Raw genomic sequence first — 21,279 nt, 5'->3', positions numbered from 1 at the left:
AGATGGAAGTGGGCTCTGGTGCTCAACAACCCACTCAATCATTAGGATAGAATCCCAGCTAATCCCGTAATCCGCCTTGGTTTGGATCTATAAAAAAAAAAAAAACACTCACTCAAAAATGGATCTACAAAGTTCAATTCTTCTTGAATGTCATGCCAAATTATGTTGCTTATGTATGTAAATATGTATGTAAAAAGCCAGCTTTGTTGCAGCAGTGGTGGAGGCTCTGTACCTAAGACTGGTTGGGCCACCAACAAGAATCAGACAAGGAACAGTTTACAAGAATCTTGTTTTGGCTTTTTGCATGTGAGAAGAGGACATGGAAATTGGAAAGTTTGGTGACATTTTCATGAAGCTTCAGGAAAATTAAGGAATGGTTGTTGAGGCAGAGACGCACCAATTTCCCTTCCTCACTTTCCCAGGAAGCAAACCGAGCAAAAAACATGATCTTCTTCGTCACTTTGTGAAACAGCAGCAGCAGCCATGGTTTAGGGTTTTTGATTCTTGTTCACTCCATGTCCATGTCCATGTCCATGTCCATTTCCATGGACGACGACAGCAATCACAAACCCCAGAAGAAGGAACAAGACAAGGAACATGTCCTGACCGTCCTTGAATCCCTCAAGAGGGCATCCAAAGATCTCCAGCACCTTCCCTCCTTCATCGCCAGGAGCCCCGAGCCTGCCATTACCGCAATCCTAGAGCTCGGAAGTGAGATAGACGCCGCTCTCGACTCTGTCCCGGGTCTTTCCGAGCTCTCCAAGCTGCTCTCCGATCTCAAGTCCGTACTTGACGAGCTCGAGAAGTCCCAGGGTTTAGGTCTTGTTCCACTGATCCGCCGCCAGGCTAGTTATTACCGGGTTTGGCGGATAGCGTGGGAGATCGAAGCCCAGGCTCAGGGTTACTTGGATAAGGAGATTGTTCTCAACCTGATGAGGACTTTGAGCCGGTCGGACTGCAGGGAGGACGCGAAATTGAAGGCATTGGCGGCGTTCGAGGACCGGGTGGAGCAGGGCTTCCACATGGGACTCCAGGATTTAATCCTCAAGTCGAAGGTGTTTTCGGTCCTTGAATCGAAGCTCTGCGACCCAGATTGCCCGCAGGCCGTCAGGGAGTGTTCGGCATCCGCGATAGTGGCCTTGGTTAAGTTCAACCGGAATGTGTTCGTGGGCCTGGTGCTGATGGGCCCGACGGTCGGGGCGCTAGTCTCGATTGGATCGTGCAGGTCGATCAGGGCACTCTCGTCCCTTGTGAGACTGATCCGGAGCCCACTGATAGATGAAATGTATGCGCATGGCGAAATAACCCGGATCGCGAAACTGTTGGAATCCCAGGATTACGATACTCAGGTCTCGTCCCTAGAATGTGTTTGTGAAATCGCCTACTACGGCAGGAAGGAGGTGGTCGAGGCGATCCTCGATAATGGGATCGTCGAAAGGCTGATGGAGCTGCAACGGTCGGAAGATGACGAGAGACATTCCCCGTTCGGGAGTTGTGTGGTGAGGTTCGCGGTGCAGGTCGAGGTAGGAGAAGGGCTGACACAGCAGGAGAAGAGGGAGATGAAGACGGAGATACTGAGAAGGGTCAAGGAGGCCTCAGTTTCAGAGGCAGAGGCTGCCTCCATTAGTGCAGAGGTCCTCTGGGGCTCTTCGCCTCTGAGTTTTTGAAAGGCTAGTCCGCTGGACTCGAACGGGATTAGTCCCGGTTAATAGGTTGAGTATAGCCATGGTCTTACCGAAGAAAACATTACGGTCGGCCTAAGTTTTTTGGCCTTTTGTTGTTGTTGTACATGTGAGCCGATTTTGGGGTTGTCATTGTTTCGGTATGATAATTAGTTAGGTTGAGATTTTGACATCGCGGCGTTAGGTAGTCAATGCCTCATCCGTGGCAGAAGTAGATATTTATTTACTTATGTCGCATGTGAGCTTGATAGTTTACGAGTGATCATTGACAGTCTAATTGGACCATGTCGATGATTCCAAATACTGGATCTATAAGAAGTAACTCGAACTCACCAGGATGGCCTTCGCTCAATCTCGGAGCGGACATAGTTTTCCATCAAAATAGCATTTGCTTACCGGTCTAATTGTTTCGGTATGATAAAGGAGAAAATTTCTCTTTTCTTATTGATCAAGTCAAAGCAAGGCTGGCGGGATGGAAGGCTCAACTTTTGTCCATTGCATGACGAGTTGTCCTGATAAATTCAATTACGGCTACAATCCCATTGTATGCGATGCAATGCACACACCTCCCAAAAGAAGTTAATCGGAAGCTTGATAAGATAACCAAGACTTTTTTATGGGGCTCTACTTCGGAGAAGAAGAAACTCCACCTTCTTAACTGGTCGATGGTCACACAGCAGAAGGATCGGGTGGGCTTGGGATTAGACATATGGAAGAAAGTGTTTGGAAAAATCCACAGGTCTACTTTCGACTCGGGCCCATCCGCAACCCAAAAGCTTAAGCCAATGGGTTGCTAGACCATTATCTCTTATAAACCTATGGATTTCCTCTCAACTTTTCCATGTGAGATTACTTCCAACACCCGCACTCACCATTCTCCATATAGGAGAGAAACCGGCCCAACAATTCCCCCCCTTCTCGACTATATGGAGGACTTCGAACCGGGCTTCCACTTCCGGACTCGGATATCAATTGTTAGGCCCTTCACTAGCCACGAGTTGCACACTCGGACCTTGGTGCGGTGTGGGTTTCCACGCATAGCGTGTGTACTTCCCTAGGATCGTTACCTTGGGCTCTCATACCACTTGTTAGGAAAAATCCACATGTCTACTTTGGACTCGGGCCCATCCGCAACCCAAAAGCTTAAGCCAATGGGTTGCTAGACCATTATCTCTTATAAACCTATGGATTTCCCCTCAACTTTTCCATGTGAGATTACTTCCAACATCTGCACTCACCATTCTCCATACAGCAAAAGGAATAAGGCCCTCCTGGGTGCACTTGTGGAGTGAGCTACAAAGGAAGACACCCCCAGGACCAGACTAATTCGACACAGGTTCACTCACCAAGTCTCTGCGAGGGCTTGGAAGGGCTCACATACCTGGAAAGCTCGAAGAGAAGGAATGGAGGCTTGGGAAATGGGAGCTAAGTGGAGAATTAGAGATTGAACTAAATTTAACTATTGGAAGGATTGGTGGGTCGGTCATGCACGCATCAGATCAATGATACAAGGGCCTTTACCAGCATGTGAGGATTCAAGGTATGTACAATCGTTGATTTCGCCCTCCAAAAATTGGGATTTCTCTCGATTCCCAATGATTCTGCTTGCAGAACTCTTCCCATTAGTCTCGACCTTGGGTTTCTTGATTCTGTCGTCTAGGGTCTCTCAAAGGATGGTAAATATGATACCACTTCATCTTATTTTGCATTGATTGATGGAGTGGAACAAACTGTTAATTCGGATTGGACTTGGATTTGGAAAACCAAAACGATTCCTCGAGTCCAAATATTCATCTGGTTATGCTGTCGAAATAGGCTTGCCTCGGCTACTCTACTTCATGGTTGGGGAATGCAAGTTCAACCTATGTGTACGATAGGCCAGGGGCCATCCATGACTGTGGAACATATCCTTCGTGATTGCCTAAATGCCAAGTCCTTCTGGGGCAGCCTCACGTGCCGCATAAACTTCTAGGATCATTTATGCTTCCTATCAGTTCTTGATTGCGTATGAACTGCACATCTACAATCTCGGCCAACCATAATATTCCATGAGGGACAATCTTTGCTTATGCAGTCTGGATTTTATGGAAGGACCGCAACTCTCGCATTTTCAGTCGTAAACCTTTACATACTAATCCTTAGCAATTTACTCTGCAACTTGCAGCAGAGTTCCATGCTGTTGGACATATACCTCCATTCCAGCTACTTTGTCTCACATCGAGGTGAGTCAGTCCCCTCCGCCACCGAGCCACTACAAGCTTAACACCGATGGCTCGAGCTGTGGTAATCCAGGAAAGGCGGGTGTCGGGGGACTCATCCGAGATGAGGCGGGAAATTGGACAGCTGGTTTCTCCTCGAATCTTGGAATAACAATTAGTGTTGTCGCGAAACTTGTTGCTCTTCATCAGGGTATCCTATTAGCAAAATCCCAGGACATTCGGAAATTGTTTTATGGAGATCGATGCTACTTTAATTTACGAATGGATCTGGGGTTATGGTTCCTCTGATACTCGGCTTGAACTCATCATCCATGACTGCAGGATGCTATGTGAATCTTTCGAGGAAATACGGCCAACGACCTTCTTTCGTCAAGCTAAACTTTTGTGCAGATCATTTGGCTCGAGCAGGAGGAGGCCAAATATAGGATTTATCCATCTTTAGTGCTGCTCCAATGCTTTTTTAGGTCTTGATTTGCTTAAAAGACAGAATGGAGATTCCTATGTCCCGTATTTGTAAAGGACCGTGTTTCTTAGTTATTAATAGTACTTACCCCGTTCGCCAAAAAAAATTGGAGATAGAGAATTCGAAAGAAGAACATCATTTTTAAGAACCGCATTATTTAAATTGTGAACCTTTTTGTTTGAAATGATAAGAAAAAAGGGAAAAAAAAACTTTTGGCTTTAAAATTAATTTTCGATTTTATGAATTAATGTATAGGAAAAGCACGCTTTCCTCTAAATGCTGTCTCACGAATTTCCTCCATCCAAACATAGTGCAACGATCGATTGCGTCAACTACTAAGACTTGCCACGTACTCGCATAAATAAGGTCAAATTCGCATGCCTCGATATGCAATTTCTGCACGATACTTATTGTTATTATTTTATTATAATAACCCTCTGAAGAATATCCCCTATATAATATTGTACGTAATTGACACATTATTCATCCATGATTATTTCCTTATGTACTTTAATTATTTCCGACCCTCCTATAATCAAGGTTAGTTAAGACGATATATTCTATATTATTATAAAGTTGTTGGGAGTTCTAAATCATGGATAATCTTGCTCATCTAGAGATGCTTTATTCCCCGTTGGAACTCAACCTAACCATATCCTTCAAGACATACATTAGCAAAAATTATTTCAAACCCTATTACCATAAAAAAAAAAAAAAAGTTGACTACGATAGACTCACCGTTTTTTTAAAAAAAAGAAATATTATTTTCCTATGCTAACACTAAATTTCGCTTGTAAATTAGCTTGGTTTTGATTAAGAGATACTTTCAATGCAATTTGTCGTGTTTATTTACTTCGTCACGACTCATTGGTCAATCAATCTTTTTTATTGCTAAAAGAAAAGGGCTAATTGTAAAAAAAAAAAGAAAAATAGTCAACCGTGAATTTATCCATTGCGTCCCAAAACTTGAAATGAGAGGGAAAATCTTGGGGGGCACAGTCCGCTAATTTTCAAGACAAAGGCAACGCCTCACCCAAAAAGACAGGACATTTAGAGAGAGAGAGAGAGAGAGAGAGGAGGAGGATGGGCATTGAAGGACTCATTTCCAGGAAAGGAGGAGGGCCCCCTACCATTATTCTTTGCACTGGAGGAGGAGGAGGAGCATAACGGGAAAGCAATTAAAGATAAACGAAAACAGCCATAGATGGAAATAAACTAAACAAACATCGAAGCCAACCCCAAAATCCTTTTTTTTTTTTTTTCTTTTTTGGCTCCATATTAAATTTTCCACCTTGCTCCCTCTCCGTCTTCTGGGCCTTCCCTTTCCTCCATTGCAAGAATCCCTTCTTCTTCTTCTTCTTCTCGTCTTTACGGGTTGTTGAAATCTCAGCGGGGTCTTGGATCCAAGGTTTGAATCTTGGGACAGGGGAAGAAAAACCCGTTGAAGAGTTCGAAGATCTGAGGTGTTTCAGCCCCCGATTTCAGCTCCCTTTTGAAGGTTTGATTTTGTGGGCATTCTTCTCGTATATTCTGCCATGAGCTGGAGGTATAGGGCGGGGTTGTTCCTGATAGCTGCTGTTGTTATCATCTGGGTCACCTCAGCTGAAGTCACCCAGGTCAGATTTTATGTCAGATTTTAGCTCTATGTGTGTGGGGGAGAATCAGTTTTTGCATATGACTGAGATTTGATGTCGCCGAGCTCTTATTGTAACTATAAGTTCGACAAAACTCAGACTTTGACTCGTGGGAGAGAGTTTCTGAAATTTTTTGTGCTCAAGAATTGGCTCTTTCAGAATTTGTGTCAGTCGTAGGTAGCTGATAATTTCTTGGACAAATGATTTGTCCCGTCTCGTATGCCATCCAGCCCAACGATATGATTCACTTTTTTTGTATGGGGTCTGATACTGGTGTAAATCTACAAAAAAGCAAAGATGGGATATAACATCTTTTCCTAAATAACATATTTGTGCAGTCAAGATTCAAGAAATATGTTTAAGGATATCTGCAGAATATCTGTCTGAGAGCATTGAGTAAATAGAAAAGAAGTTGAATGATGAGGCCTTGTTTTGGTTCCATGGGCATATTGGCATGTTATTATTTTGCATTTCTCGAATATGGAAGTTGATATTTGTATAGTTTGAATTGGATTGGTTTCAATGTACGATAATCAACAAAATGAGAATCCTTATGTCATAAGCAATATTGCATTGTATCTTTGATTTGCCTCTTGTGTGGGTGTTAAACTAACTTAAAAATTTCTAAATTCAGGGTATTTTTACAGACTATCAACAGCCATTTGCAGTGACATATCTTGGAGCTTCTCTCATGGTAGTTTACCTTCCAATAGCGTTCCTTAAGGACTGGTTATGTAGATTACTAAGACGGCACTATTCTAAAAGTGGCAGAAGTTCAGAGAGCTTGAACTCTCCTCTAAAATACATTGGGGCTCAGCAAATATTTGAAATCGAGGCGTCCTTGCCCAGAAAAGATAGTGAAGGAGATTTCTCACCTGATGAAGAAGAAAGGCCCTTAGTTAGTAAATCCAAGGATGACTCGAATCCATTGAAACATGAAAAAGAGCTTACCGCAAGGCAGATTGCTGTTTATGGCTTTTATATTGCCCCTATCTGGTTCGTGACAGAGGTAAACTCCAACTCTATCCAGCTCCACAGCGAAAGAAGTTTAATTTTTTTAATCGTCATGCATGGTTCAATTTCATGGTTACATAGCAAAAGGATAGAATTTTATGTATTTGCTCAAATTTGTGTAGATACCTGAAGGGCAATAAATTGGATATGTAATAGAGATTTAGTTCAATTTAATTTTCTGACTGACAGCCTCACACAAACGACATTTTTGCTAAAGAATAAATTCAAAACACGCTGTTTAATATCCATAATGAATGATATTTGCCTTTCAATTGGCACCAATTGCTTAAACATATATATATCATTGTAATTCCACGAATTTGGTGGAGAACTTGCATAATTTTTCTAAGTTTCTGCTACAGTTTGCTGTTTTGTGGTGCAATTGTTTCTTGTTCATAGATGACCAGGGAAATCTCTAATGATCTGAAAACAACCCATATGATTATCTAATAATGCTTTTGAAAATAGAATTTCTAGAATGATTTTATTTCTTTCCTACAATTATAGACCTACAATCCGAGCTATATAATGTAGTGGATAATTGGTTTGCATATGAAATTCTTCAAATACTGACGAAATTATTATCAATTTTTTGGTTGCTCCATCAGGATACTCTCTGCCGACTTTTCTTATTTCACCATGAGAAACTATAGGATGATTGCTTGTTCAAGGTTCTGATTTTCACATTCGATTTTCTACAGTATTTGTCAAATGCTGCTCTTGCTCGTACAAGTGTTGCTAGTACGACTGTGTTATCATCAACTTCAGGTCTTTTCACACTTTTCATTGGGGTGATGTTGGGCCAAGATTCATTGAATGTATCAAAAGTAGTCGCTGTGTTTATTAGTATGGCTGGTGTTGCCATGACAACTCTCGGAAAGACTTGGGCAGCAGATGAGGAACAACTAAGCTCTGCTGCGTAAGTCTGTTAATATCTCCTCTTTCTCTTTTCCTGTCATTTTTTGCATTAGCATGTGCAGAAAATTCTAGGCAATAGTTACTCCCTGATATCAGGGGAAAAGCAAGGTATTGTGGTAACAATATTGGCGGAGTTGGCTTCCATCTTTTATGCTGTTAAGTAGCAGTTGGCATGGCTCCTGAGATGCTGTAATGGTGTGTTGTTGGACCTCTAAACATTTAAGATAAACGTGAAATTTTGACATCAAAACACAGGGTGGGAGATGGAACTTTTACGAAGATATAACAATTTGTGCTTGATCATGAAATTAAATGTTAAAAAGTTTTCATAGTCGTTTTAGACTGATGATAGTTATGCATGTATTTTGTTCAGAAATGGGAAACGCTCTCTTGTTGGAGATCTGTTTGGTTTGCTCTCAGCTGTGTCGTATGGACTATTTACTGGTAACATTGCGTCTCTTGATCAGCATTTTCCATTTTGTTCCGATAAGATCCATGGAAGTCTTGATCTTCATTGTCCAATTTCTACAAATGTCTCAGTGCTCCTCAAGAAGTTCGCAGGTGAGGAAGGGGAGAGAGTTGACGTGCAAAAGTTGTTTGGTTACGTTGGACTGTTTACCCTCGTGGCCCTATGGTGGCTTGGTAAGTTGCTTTTGAGTCGGCCTCACCTGATTCTGGTTCATGCTGTAGTTAAGTAGAAGACTTTATTATGGATCATCTACTTTCAATCATAACTACGACTTACAGATATGCTCATTTAGAACTTATTTCCATGATGCTCATTGAGTCACAAACTTCTGTTTTTGCAACACGAGTCCTTCAGCAATTTTATCATTACTTCTCACGAATTCTTTGTGTATGGCAAATAGAATTTTCCTGGAAAAGTAGATTTTGGGGTTGGTCTCCTGATTTTGATCCATCTCTCTTCCATGCAGTTTGGCCCCTGACAGCTCTTGGCATAGAACCCAAGTTCACGATTCCTCACTCGGCAAAAATGGATGAAGTGGTTCTTGCAAACGGTTTTGTAGGGAGTGTCCTCTCCGACTACTTTTGGTGAGCAAAACACCTACATCTTCACCTCCGAGACATCTCTCATAACGCACTTTTTGCTTACAAACATCATTCTCTGGTCAGGGCATTATGTGTGGTTTGGACTACGCCGCTCGTAGCTACATTAGGAATGTCCCTCACGATTCCACTTGCTATGGTAGCTGACATGGTTATTCACGGGCGCCACTACTCAGCTATTTACATCCTCGGCTCATGTCAGGTAATAATTTACACCTGCAACTGTCTCAAAGAGGAGCCATTCTGCGTCCAATATGATCTCTAAGGACTGGTATAGTGCTGTCAGTCGAAATATCGACAACTTATGTTATCTTGTGCAAGACATAGCTTTGTTCTTGTATTTACAATTTATGAAACTTTAGATCCATTCTTCCAATAAGCCATGTATTTGCCCAAGCCACAGTTCTTACCTGCTACAATCTGCTGCATTGCAGGTGTTCGCGGGATTTGTAATTGCAAATATATCTGATTGGTTCTCGAAGAAGTTGGGGTTGTAGCGATTGGACACGTAGAAGGCGCAATTTGGGGTCGCGGTTTTTTTATCCCCAGTAGGATCATATCTTGCAATTTTTTTTCGTTTTATCCCCCGAAAAATGTTTGTTGGTGAAATATAAAAACATGTGTATACTCATAGGAAGGAAGGTCATCATGATGGTGATGGTGGTGCTCATAGAATACAATTTAATGGTGTTATGCCTTGATTTGTTCCACGGGGAAAGTGTGTAAGTTTTGGTTCCCATCCCCACATTGTTTTTGGATATTGAGCTTTAATTAAATGCAAATAAGCTTTCAAGCGTCTCTCTATCTGCATCTAATTTTTCCTACAAATGTAAAGGATATTGTTTTGAATTACAAGCACTTAAGAGTTAACATGAGCCGGATTTGCAATCTTCCGGACATGACTTTATGCAACCGTGTGCACTCTTTGCATCTAACTAGAAGAAATATCTTACATGGTGTAACAGGAGTTTCTCAAATTTTATCTGTAGCCAGGCCGTGGATGACATTGAGAGGAAGTAAAGGCCAATACACGAGAAAAAACTTAAACAAAGAAATGCCTTCATTAAGCTCTTGACAGTCAATAGATCAAAGATATATAAATCCGACATAGATTCTAGTACGTATGTATGACTCTTTCAGATCATTCTACTCTTCATCTAGACTTCATCTCTATAGATTTAGAAAGCTGAAAATATCAGTATCTTTTCTACAGTATCACCTGATCTTTTGCTCTCTGATGTACAATGAATACAGCCATGACGCCTCAACTTTCGAATATACTGGCAAGAGTCTTAACAATCTCAAGGATCGCGGTATACTGGCTGCCCGGTCCACTTGAGATGCAAGTTCAGCTTACCCGATTTTGCATTGTCTAGGGGGAAGGTGTCCTGTATATCTCCTTCTAATATGACCCTCGTTAGTGTCATGATAACTCTCCCAATCTTTTCCTGAAAAATTGGAACACAATCGATTAACAGGATATGGCTTAACCCATCCAAGTCTCTATGGTTCTGAAACGAAGCCGCTAATGTACAATCAAAATCGAGTTGGACATTCATCAATTGAATTAAGAATGGTTTGCCTACTGAGTCCTAAATAGAATGAAGAAAAGAAAACAAGATTTAATGTCGAAGATTGATGATCAATCTTCGTATTACTAGAAATTTAGTCAGATTGGCATTTAAGACGGTCTGAACTGTTCAGAGGTTGCAACATCTGAAAGAAATTATCACAGAAAAGAGAAGATAAGGAAGAAGTGTACCTTTCCGAAAGTGTCATGATCATATACTTCTAGAATGAGCATGTCATGAAGCGCATCCTCCACAACTATATCAAAGGTCTGATTCCAGACAGGATTCAGAACATCATTTAAGACCTGCTCGAGACAGAAGATCTTAAGATAATTCTGCTGAAAACATCCCATATCTCACTAAAAGTTCTTCACAGGATGTTTCAAAATGAACAATAGAAGCAGCGATCGAAATCTCACCCGAGTCTTGTACTTTGCGTCTGATTTCTTCATCTTCAGCACGACATAAGGGTCTGATTTTCCCATTATGTCGGTAGCGGGCAAGTCTTCTGCTGATATTACAGTGACAGAGAGAACTCCCCTGATGATAACATCCTTCTTTTTAACATCTGCTCCATCGCCTTCACTTTGAAGGACCTTCTCGAGGGAGGTCAGAGATAAGTCGTTCCTGAAAAGATTCTTGATGTTGCTCTCCATTCCATTAGGACAATACAAGAGCTCCAGTTGCACCTAAACCCAACAAATCTCATATTCATACTAATTTAGCAATAGAGAACAACTTCTCGATTGATACAATCAATAAGAAAAGAACTTTAAAACTCGAAAGTGCAGTCTAATTACCTCGCCCCTGTTCTTGTTGTCTCTCTGAACCTCCAAATCCTTGACCAGCTTCAACCAGACATCCTTCACTTTACCAGGCTCAAGGGAAATCAAAGGAAACTGCGCACACCCGATGAGTTCAGAGGCCTGAACCCCTTCATCATCAAAGACTCGTATAGTCAAGTGCTGCGAGGACACATCTTCAACCACGAACTCGAAATTTTCATTCCATATTGGGTTCAGCTGATTGTTCTGAAAAAACCACAAGAAAACATCTCATGCTGAAATCATAAATAGTACACCAGGGTTCCATTTCCCATCTGAGGATGGATCTATCAACCTAAATAAGCAAATTATATATCAGTACAAAGTAACGGGTGGGCAGAGAAGGATTTGATTAGTTTCCTCACCATTGTTCTGCTCCTTTTCATTCTGCTGCGCAGTGGACGTATAAATAATTCGACGAAAGGGTCAGACTTTCCAATGACATCTTTGTTTGCCAAGTCTTTGGCTTGCACAAGCTTCACCTCTAATACTCCGACTGGCTTCAGCTCCAAATCACTGTAGTAAAAATATATTTATATATACACACATCATGCCAATGGCCCAAATCCTTCCAATGTTCACTAGGAGGAGATTAACTTGGGTTGACGCTTTAAAATGCACTTCAATTTTGTAAGCTCTTGTGAAGCCAAAGACGATCTCACAATATTAAGTCCAAAAAAAGAAAAAGTGCAATGATGATATTCTCGAAATTTCACCTGTAATCTCCAGGCAATATGGGTACAATCTTCCGGACGGGCCACGTCACTGTATCTTCAATAGCATCTCTTATTGTTTCCTGAAATTTTTAGGTTTGCACTAAATTGCGATGAGCAACAAGAGACTTTACCTGGTGCAGTTTCTAATGGAGCAATTTGATCAATGGCTCTTGAAGGTTTGTTTGATATGAACAGTTGAGTTTGTAATCAATGCTACAAACCCATCAAATAAAAACTTTTCGGGCGTAAACAATATCAGAAATCTAGTGTTCGTACCTCAATAGCATCGGAAACCCCAGGGATTGCTGATATGTCACCACCTACGACCCTAAGCGTAAAATCCAGATTTTTCTGTAAGCAGCACCATGAGAGCACGTCGTATCAGGACATTAGGACCAAAATATATTTCAATGCTACAAATACGAAATTCGCAAGACTTAGGTGGTGTTTGATAAATAAAGTGCTTAAAAATTAAGCACTTAATTAGTTAAGTGATGAAATGTATCGGAGGTGGGGAAGAACGATAAGGATTAGAAAAGTTTAGTAAGGAGCAAAAAGCACCAATAAAAGTCAAAATTTTATACTTATTTCATTAAGTGGTTTTGTAGTTAATGATTAAGTAATTTAGACCCTCATCTCTCATCTTTCTCTATTTCTTCCATTCACTTTCCCTTATAACTAACTTGTAACTGACTTTTAAGCACTTATATAATTAAGTTAAAACAAACACACCCTTAATGTTTTTTTGAAACAAACAAAATTATTACATCAAGAGAAAGGAGGAGCAGTAACGAGAATGCTTGGTCGCACCTTTTCTTTCAAGGAATAGCATACAGCTCCAAAGCAAGGAAATTCATCTACAAGTGGTCTGAACATCAACCTGAAAACCCCGGTGAACCCGATGTTTTTCACCTACAGAGAGCAGATCACTGCTTTGAAACAACCGGGACGACTTATACGTCCGATTTCAATATTTGGACATACTTCAGTTTGATTCCTTAGAGCATAAAAATGAAGCAAGTTGGAAATTACCTGAACAGGCAATCCAACTCCAACTCGTGTTCGAATGTCGAGCTCGATTTTCGGGTTCCCGTCCCACTGCAATTCCAAATCCATGGTGACGCCCGCACCTTTTTCACTATCTACAATGGAAACTCCTAAAAAAGAGGGGAAAAAATATCAGTATCATTGCCCCAGTAGGTATCAAACCTTGATGCAAAGCTATTCCCAATACCATTTACCAAAAAAAGAAAGGGTATCAAACCAATCTGTAATCTAACTTGCGAGTACAGTCACTGACAACCCTTGATGCAACGCTATTCCCCAGCCTCATTCAAAGTCCCAGTTCTATATCTCATGATTGATTAGTCAGAATGTGAAAGAATTAGTTCAGATAACCTGTGAACTGGGGAGCAACAGTGCCAAGAGTGAGCTTCGAGAAGGTGAGAGATTGCAAGATGGCCGGCCTGTATTGTTCAAGAATTGGCTCCACAGTAGTCCTTATCAGCTCTGATGCTGCCTGGGCCATTGAATCGATTCAGAAGTTTGTATTCGTATTTACCAACGCAAAAGGGAAAACGAGACTAATATTTCCATAATCATTGATCGATGCTAACGGAGGTGGGAGAGGAAGGGAGAGAATTACTTCATCAACGTAAGGCCATATCTTCTTCAAGTGGGTATTCAGCCAAGTTAACTGCAATTCACGAAAAAACAATGATTCACAAAAAGGAAAAGCTCATCCAAAAATCAATCTTATCAGCATGAACTCATATCATCTAACAAGGCAGAGAAACTTCTGTGAAGACTCAACTTCTGTCTCTGAGTGAAGACAACCCAAGAAGGGTAAAACTCGCCTGGAAGTATCTTTCTCGAATCTTCCACAGTCATCCTCGCAAATGCTGCCACCGTCTTCGCCTAAGATCAACCGGGAAGAATATAAGGCAGCTGCAATGCATGAATTACCAAACAGTTTTCTCTAACATATAAACTCGATTCCAAGCTGACATTTCAAAAGGGTAGCTCCAAGATTGCCCATTTCTATCCATCGACCTTAAATCTCAATCTCCTCTCAGATTTCGCTAAACTTCCTCACAGTTTCACTCTCTTAATTCATACAGAATACGTTTTCCCACAATAAACAAAGCCTTCCTCAATGAATGCTTTAGGAATTCCCCGCAGAGAGCTCGGCATGCATTACAAGATAACGAAGGGATCAAACATAAATCCATGCACCTATAGTCACCGAGAACATGAATGGTCGCAGAAGGGAAGAAGAAACTCGTTTTGCATCAGAGGATTCTTACCAGTTCGGAGCGTCGCTTGGATCGGATTTTCGAGTAGTAAGCGAAGCCGAAGATCAACCCGATCCCAACTGTTACTCCAACCACGACGCCCGAGATAAATCCCATTGTTGTTCCTTCTTCTTCTTCTTCTTCTTCTTCTTCTTCTTCTTCTTCTTCTTCTTCTTCTTCGTCTTCTGTTTCCTGCTCCTTCTAGTCGATTCAGAGAGAAACCCAGAAGCCTTAACTATCAGATAAACCAAAGGTTTCAGCTCAGGAGCGCCATGGCATGCAGTGAGATGAGAGGTCTGTGTCTGTATGTCGTGAAGACGGAAGATGATGGTGATGAAGATGCTGCCGGTAAGAAGAAGAAGATGGAGTGAGACAGTAATATATCGAGAAAAAGGCAGATTAACTTTAATTTATTATGATTATGAATTTAATCAGTGCAAGGCATTCTTTTCTTCTTTCTTGTTCCGTCTATGACGTAATTTACGGTTTAATCAGTTGCTTTTGTCGCTCTTTCTCGCGTGCTCTGTGTCTTGGGCCGGACCAGACCACAATACCCTGTTCCTCTGATCTGTTAAGCCATGATAATTTTCTCATTTTCTTCTTTTTTCAGTGATGTTATCAACTTATCGTATCGATTAAACCCATCCAACATGTTCCCGTAACAAATCGTGTCTATAGATTCAGTCGCACGATTCGGCATAATAGTGAAGTATTATGTCACAAATTCAAGATTGAGCTCAGAATCTGTTATTCTATCTCAATGATATCATTTTACTGAAGCTGGAGGGGGTCTCGAATTGAGATCAACCATTGAATAGGACTAGGAGTGGCTATACATATAGAGTTAAGGACAGGAACCGCGGCAAGCAAATTTTTTTCACACCGGAAAAACAGTTCTCGATACAAGCCAATTCATCAAACAATACACTGTCAACAAAATGTTTGACCCCAACTGATCATTGTCACCCCCGCGAAAAAAACACATACAGAGAGTGCCACAAAGGTAGCATTGCAATTTCCGACCCGGAACGAGACATAGACTTCCGGACGTCTCAAACAAGTCACCATCTGATTCAGACCAAGAAAAGAATGAATAAGACAGAAACAATGTGCCAACAGAGAATGGAAATCGCAAATCTCACGCACTTCCTCTCAACTCTCACTTTATGCAGGTAGGTAGAGTGATCCCATGGCAGACAACAGCCAGTATTATATAGACGATGACTAATAGGATAACGATCAACGCAACCCTGCAGTGCAAGACAAGGAACAGTAATCAGCGGGCAGGAAAAGAGAGCAGCTTATTTCTACTACTAGGCAATTGTCAAAGTACATAAGAATGCAGTGCAATCAGGGTAATCCTATTGGCAAAGTGGCACTTACGTTAGTTTGACATTTCTCCACCACACAGTGCTTCTGAAACGGCGAGCCTGCTTTCGGAATCGAAAAGTGTTTCCTTGCATATTAGCAGTTTTGTCAACAAGCAACTCCAAGCGGTCACCTCTCTCTAGAACTTTGTCGATATTCTCTATCATGACATTTCGCACCTGTGGGACACATTACCAGCTTCATAACTCCCATATCTTGGGCCAACAAGATATGCAGTATTGGGTATGACATCAACAATCGCTATTATGTTAAATACTGATGCTGTGATGCATAATCAACTACTTCATTGGTCAAATTGATCAAAGGGAATATACTCATTCCGAATTGGGATGCTTAGGCAATAGATTAATGCCTCTTTTGGCAGCAATTCAATGAAGCAACATGACTCATTTCACAGAAATCATGATGAAGCAACATATGACCACGTAATCAGACTTCTTTTCCAGATATTGTATAGAACTAAAAATAATTGAAAACAAAAAGGGTTCCATAATTACCTGACTCATTTCACCTTTTAGCCGATTTATTCTATCCGCATTTGGGTCGTTCGAGTAGTATTCCATCTGTTGGCTGAGAACCCTCGAAAATTCATCATTCATGGCATATGCCTGAGCTGAGAGTACTGCCCGGCCGTAAGTCCTGACAAATCTCTGGTGAATATCTTCGAGAAAGGCAAATGGAATTCTCCCTGTCAGGAATAAATCCAAACTCATTAGGTATCCAAGTCAAATCAGGACATACCAGAAGATCTCCGAGATAATATTGCCCAAAACTTCCTTCAATGATGGAACGTCATTTATAACATCACGCAATTTTTTGCCCAAAACACCATTGTTCTTAGCAAATATCACAAAACCCCATCAATAATACGTCGACACTGTGCCACCTAATGGATGGCTACATTTACAGTAACATGTCCATGCTCCTAGAGATGCACTGATCAATCAAATATCCTCTCCCACATTAACCATCAAAAAACCAATAAAAGCAACCACTGCTCTACTATCAAACAATTATCCGCATCGTCAGCAGTATACGAGGCAGCACAAGAACAAACACGAACAGGACAATTACTGAGAAACTGCTAAACGCCATGGATTCGACGGGAATTAGGTAAATGAGAGAAATTTCTTATCCAAACAGGGAAAATGGTATGCCGGAAGCAACTAAAATACTACAGAAACACGAAGGAAACTCGCAGAGCAATCATGGCTCCGAATCCAAGCAAATCTAGAATTAGGTGAACTGGAAGCTACAGCTATTTATCAGACCCAATCACAGAACCAGAAGCTGAACAGAATTCATACATCCACGAGCAATCAGGGAAGAGGATTGAAAGCTGGAGAACTTACTGCCGGCGGTATCGTCGGCCATACAGAGGACGGTAAGGCCATCGGTGCGCTTGACGTGAAAGATGTAGCGGTCCTGAGAGTACGAGACATGGCTGTCGTGGTTGCCAGGCAGCTTCTCCAGTATCTGCCGGGCGATAACACTGGCGTTGGTCGCCGTCGCGCTGAACTCCGCCAGCACCACCGATCCCCTCGCCACCAGCGCATAAAGAATCGCCATCTCACCTTCTCCACACTACAAACCAATCGAGGCTACCCGCTACCAGTCAAGAATCAGAGACAGGTCGTGCTGCCCATCAATCGAGGAACAGTTCCACACCGATCCGTCGATTGAGCAAATGGGGAAGGAGCGAGTTGGGTCAAATCAGGGGTAGCTCCACACGGAAGCATCCATGTACGCAATCAATCAGAGACCTTTCTCCCTCCCTCCTTCCCCACTCTCTCTCACTCTCGTTCTATGGCGAGATTGAGAACCGAACTTTCCTCTATTTGTCGGGGGGTGGAAGGACTGCTGATTCGAGGTGGGGTGGGGCTCAGATGGAGCTGGAAAAGGTAAGCGAGCTAGAGAGAGATTGACTGTGAATTGAAGAGGCAAAGGAAAAGGTTAATAATGGCGGATTTCTTTCATTAATTAGAGGGGGGAGAGAGAGAGGGAACGTGGGGGCAGCCTTTTTTTTTTCGCCAAATAAAAAATTAGATCGAATTATTAGTCCGCTGTGACTGTCTTAATTAATAAAATTTAACCGTCATGAAATATTTTTTTCACTATAACTCGCTGAGATTTTAGTCCAATTTGGTCACCGCAGCCCACCAATGCACTAGTGAATTAAGTCAAGGCTCACTGGATCAAGCATTATAATCGGTCACCTTCATCCCATAATACACCCATATAGTGGCGAGCTCTACGTCTTCAGTGAAGTTCGAACTCGTAATGTTCAAATTGAGCGCTTGATACTTAACCACTGAATCACCGTGCTGGTGGGGTGGGGGCAACCATTGACGGCATCAATCGAAAGCTTTGGATTTTCTTCATTTTTCAGTTTTTTATTTATTTGCTTATTTAAATCGTAATTAATATTTATTTAATTAGCGTAGCTATACATAATACATATGTTATGAGGTGGGTGGATAGGATTATCCGATTACGTAAGCCATCGGTCCGGCCGACAGTTTGAAAAGCATTTACATTTGCATTACATGGACGAAAATCATTAGTCGCCGACGACAATCATCGTCGTCAGACTGTTAGTTAGGTTAGGACGCGCGATCCGCGTCGGGGCCGTGGCATCCGTTGCATTGCCTTTGGTTCCAAAGCTAATCCGCAACTTCAGACTAATATCGATTTTTTAGATTTTTCCAACTTAATTCCATAGAAGGTCAGATAAGATGTAATACTTACCATGACTATATCAAGTAGAAATAAATTAGATTTTACCTTAATTAGTGAGAAATTTGACAGATGCAGTTACAATTTTAGAAAATTTACCGTATTTGTTAGATTTCTATAATGTGCCCTTTTAGAGTGAAACAAATAGAAATAGATTCCCCATAGCCATACTTATCTAGAAAGATTATAACTCTAGGTCTCCAGTATGATTACACTTTTTATTAGATAGATAGATAAAAATACTAAAATCCTCCGAAAAAGTGCACCTTATTACATTCTTAACACTTAAACTTAATAAAATGTTATTGGATGTTGATTAAATTGATGTGTAAGGGGATATTTAGAAGGATTTTTTCAAAGAATTTAACAAAAAATTTAGATGAAAGATTGAACAGGGTAAAAAGATGACCAAAATGCTGGCAAGTATATATATACACTTGAAAACCAGTTCAGTAAATAGTGACGCAATTGTAAATATACCTAATTAATTCACATTAATAAAATAATTATCAAATAAATAATAAAATAAATATATATGTTTTGAGCATATATACACATGTATATATATATATATATATGAATATCTAAACTGGTAATTGTTTTAAATAATTCTCGGTAGATAAATGATTGTATATTTGTTTAGATATATAAAAAGTTATATGTTTGTTAGTTTATTTGAATTGTTTATTATGAAATATAATGTAATTTTTTCACTTATATAATTTTACAATTAACTGTAATTATAATTATAAATAGATCTAAAAGAATTCATCTTTAGAATTAATTATTTTTTTCTTATTACAATAGAATTCATATAATTATAATAGGATTTAAAAGAATTCATCTGATATATCTTTAAGAACAAAAATATCTTCATATATGTACAAAGTAAATATAGTCTTTTAATATTATGTAAATGTGAAAATAGTGAAGAATTTTAAACAAATTAAGTACTTTCATACTATATTAAAATTTATATAGTATAAAATAAATTTTGCATTTTATATACATTTGTGATTATAAAATCCGCGTCAACAAATATTATTAGATTCAATTTCTTATATTATATATAAATGAAAATTTTCATCGTAAATTTTTATTTATAGAGTCCGTACAACGGAATATTATTTATCTTCTTACCCTTTATTATTTTGCTTCTATCTTTTCCTCGCTTTATAAGTAATGAAAGCAAAAACTTTCAGCGTCAAACGTAATTCAGACAATAAACTTTCACTTATTACGAATAATGAAATAATTATCAATTTTGCAATGATAAATGATTATTCATATTTCATTCTGTCGAACGTAACACATGCCTCTTTTTTCTTTTTCTTTTTGCTCAAGCAGATAAGTGGACTCTTTATTAATTCACAGCAAAAATGGATATAGGGTAAAATGTCCGATCAGAAATTACAAAAGTGGAAACAAACGGTTTAACCGTCGAACAAATTACAAAAGAACCAGGCCTCTTTTTGCTAACTTGCTACTTCACGAGGGGAAATGTTATTTGGGAGATTCAACTTCAAGTGTTTATGTGGGCCCTTAGCTGAGCCCAATAAGGTGGGCCCTCATGATGGGCCGGGTAACCGCTCCATCACCATAAGCCAGGAGAATACAATCATAAGTCGATCAGAGACTCCATGCTTTTAAACCCAGCCCGGTTCACCTTGAACATGATCGGGCCAGCCCAATTTGATGAAGAAAGTTTCAATCTTCTGCTAAACTCACGCATGGTTCAATTATCTTTCACGAAATACTATCGACATACGTTCGCCCTAACTTCCGGCTATTACCTCGATGCACTACCGAGGGACCCCTAGCCATCCCGATCCAAATCTTAGAACCGTTCCTGAACCTAACCTAACATTTCCATCCGATTCCATGTGATTTTACAGTTCAATCAGTTTTTATTCCGTTTCTAGTTATATCTTAGATGTTTTACATCGAACCGATCCTTCCTAAATTGATTGACAACATTACTACAACGGACTTAGATCGCTAAGGAGAACTGCTACGCATATCCTCTTATTGAAAATTGGAAGGAACTCATTCCCTTGCAAATCGAATCAATCTCGTGTTGGTGCTCTTCTTGTGTTTCGATATTGCTCCATTTTGGTGATCCTTGGTTGCAATTATCAAACCAAAAGTTTCTTTATTATAAGAGGATCACAAAGCTAGTGGCCTCCCTTCCAATCAACATCGACCGACTCGTGATAGGAAATTTCTCACATGACATCAAAGTTGATGGAAAGCTGCAACCCCACCTTTAGAATCGATGATCGCAACGAAAGGGATATAATCCCAGGGCCAGTTAGAATCGCCATCCCCATGATCGATAATAATATAAACTATTGCTTAAACATCGCATGCCATGTGTTGAAAAGTAAAATGGGATAAATCCCATATCAAAAGAATAAAATGAAAATTCATTGGTTAATATATAATTTGGATACCACCACTTATCAGCTTGAGCTTTTAAGTGAAAATGAACCCAAATTCATATAAGCCCAATGAAAATTTAATATAGTATCAGAGTCCAGGTTATGCATTCCCACGCGCATATGCGTACTCACATCACTCCGATTCAATGTTGAGTGCAGCCAAAGTGCGCCTCGTGTTAGTCCCCTCTCGTCCAAGCACACTTTGGCTTCATGTTAGTCCCCTCTCATCCAAGCACAGAAGATTATCAGAGTTTGATGAATCAGTCCGGGTCGACTTACTAACGGGATACCCTAATACGTTACAAAATTT

General features: G+C 40.3%; 3 protein-coding genes across 3 annotated transcripts; 1 reads left to right on the top strand and 2 right to left on the bottom strand.

Annotated features, from left to right (window-relative positions):
* Positions 1 to 5,421: 5,421 nt before the first annotated feature.
* On the top strand, positions 5,422 to 9,802 carry LOC116187164 (uncharacterized vacuolar membrane protein YML018C). The gene is made up of 8 exons (XM_031515771.1): positions 5,422 to 5,980; positions 6,633 to 7,007; positions 7,714 to 7,931; positions 8,304 to 8,374; positions 8,471 to 8,572; positions 8,866 to 8,983; positions 9,065 to 9,200; positions 9,433 to 9,802. Exons 1-8 carry the CDS (start codon positions 5,900 to 5,902, stop codon positions 9,493 to 9,495), a joined length of 1,164 nt encoding a protein of 387 aa, XP_031371631.1. The 5' UTR covers positions 5,422 to 5,899; the 3' UTR covers positions 9,496 to 9,802.
* Positions 9,803 to 10,036: 234 nt separating this feature from the next.
* Positions 10,037 to 14,789, bottom strand: LOC116187163 (synaptotagmin-5-like). Its single transcript, XM_031515770.1, has 13 exons — positions 14,416 to 14,789; positions 13,922 to 14,026; positions 13,755 to 13,805; positions 13,508 to 13,628; positions 13,142 to 13,266; positions 12,920 to 13,021; positions 12,386 to 12,460; positions 12,110 to 12,189; positions 11,759 to 11,909; positions 11,370 to 11,600; positions 10,989 to 11,258; positions 10,761 to 10,874; positions 10,037 to 10,446 (listed from the first exon to the last, which is right to left on the bottom strand). Exons 1-13 carry the CDS (start codon positions 14,518 to 14,520, stop codon positions 10,300 to 10,302), a joined length of 1,677 nt encoding a protein of 558 aa, XP_031371630.1. The 5' UTR covers positions 14,521 to 14,789; the 3' UTR covers positions 10,037 to 10,299.
* Positions 14,790 to 15,242: 453 nt separating this feature from the next.
* Positions 15,243 to 17,737, bottom strand: LOC116187165 (vesicle-associated membrane protein 711). The gene is made up of 4 exons (XM_031515772.1): positions 17,145 to 17,737; positions 16,290 to 16,480; positions 15,787 to 15,950; positions 15,243 to 15,653 (listed from the first exon to the last, which is right to left on the bottom strand). The coding sequence occupies exons 1-4, from the start codon at positions 17,359 to 17,361 to the stop codon at positions 15,563 to 15,565; spliced, it is 663 nt and encodes a 220-aa protein (XP_031371632.1). The 5' UTR covers positions 17,362 to 17,737; the 3' UTR covers positions 15,243 to 15,562.
* Between the last annotated feature and the right edge of the window lie 3,542 nt (positions 17,738 to 21,279).

The sequence above is a fragment of the Punica granatum genome, chromosome 8, assembly GCF_007655135.1.
Source record: "Punica granatum isolate Tunisia-2019 chromosome 8, ASM765513v2, whole genome shotgun sequence".
NCBI classification, from domain to species: domain Eukaryota; kingdom Viridiplantae; phylum Streptophyta; class Magnoliopsida; order Myrtales; family Lythraceae; genus Punica; species Punica granatum.
The sequence above is the reverse complement of the archived record's forward strand: the minus strand, read 5'-3'. Positions and strand labels throughout refer to the sequence as shown.

Coding starts and splice junctions, on each gene's coding strand:
- LOC116187165 (XM_031515772.1), bottom strand. CDS start 17,361: ATGGCGATTCTTTATGCGCTGGTGGCGAGGGGATCGGTGGTGCTGGCG. Junction 16,481..17,144: donor GGCCGACGATACCGCCGGCA/GTAAGTTCTCCA, acceptor TATTCCTGACAG/GGAGAATTCCATTTGCCTTT. Junction 15,654..15,786: donor TGGAGAAATGTCAAACTAAC/GTAAGTGCCACT, acceptor CTTGCACTGCAG/GGTTGCGTTGATCGTTATCC.
- LOC116187163 (XM_031515770.1), bottom strand. CDS start 14,520: ATGGGATTTATCTCGGGCGTCGTGGTTGGAGTAACAGTTGGGATCGGG. Junction 12,461..12,919: donor GCTATTCCTTGAAAGAAAAG/GTGCGACCAAGC, acceptor TGCTGCTTACAG/AAAAATCTGGATTTTACGCT. Junction 11,601..11,758: donor TGAAAAGGAGCAGAACAATG/GTGAGGAAACTA, acceptor TGGTTTTTTCAG/AACAATCAGCTGAACCCAAT.
- LOC116187164 (XM_031515771.1), top strand. CDS start 5,900: ATGAGCTGGAGGTATAGGGCGGGGTTGTTCCTGATAGCTGCTGTTGTT. Junction 5,981..6,632: donor CCTCAGCTGAAGTCACCCAG/GTCAGATTTTAT, acceptor TTCTAAATTCAG/GGTATTTTTACAGACTATCA. Junction 7,932..8,303: donor GAACAACTAAGCTCTGCTGC/GTAAGTCTGTTA, acceptor TATTTTGTTCAG/AAATGGGAAACGCTCTCTTG.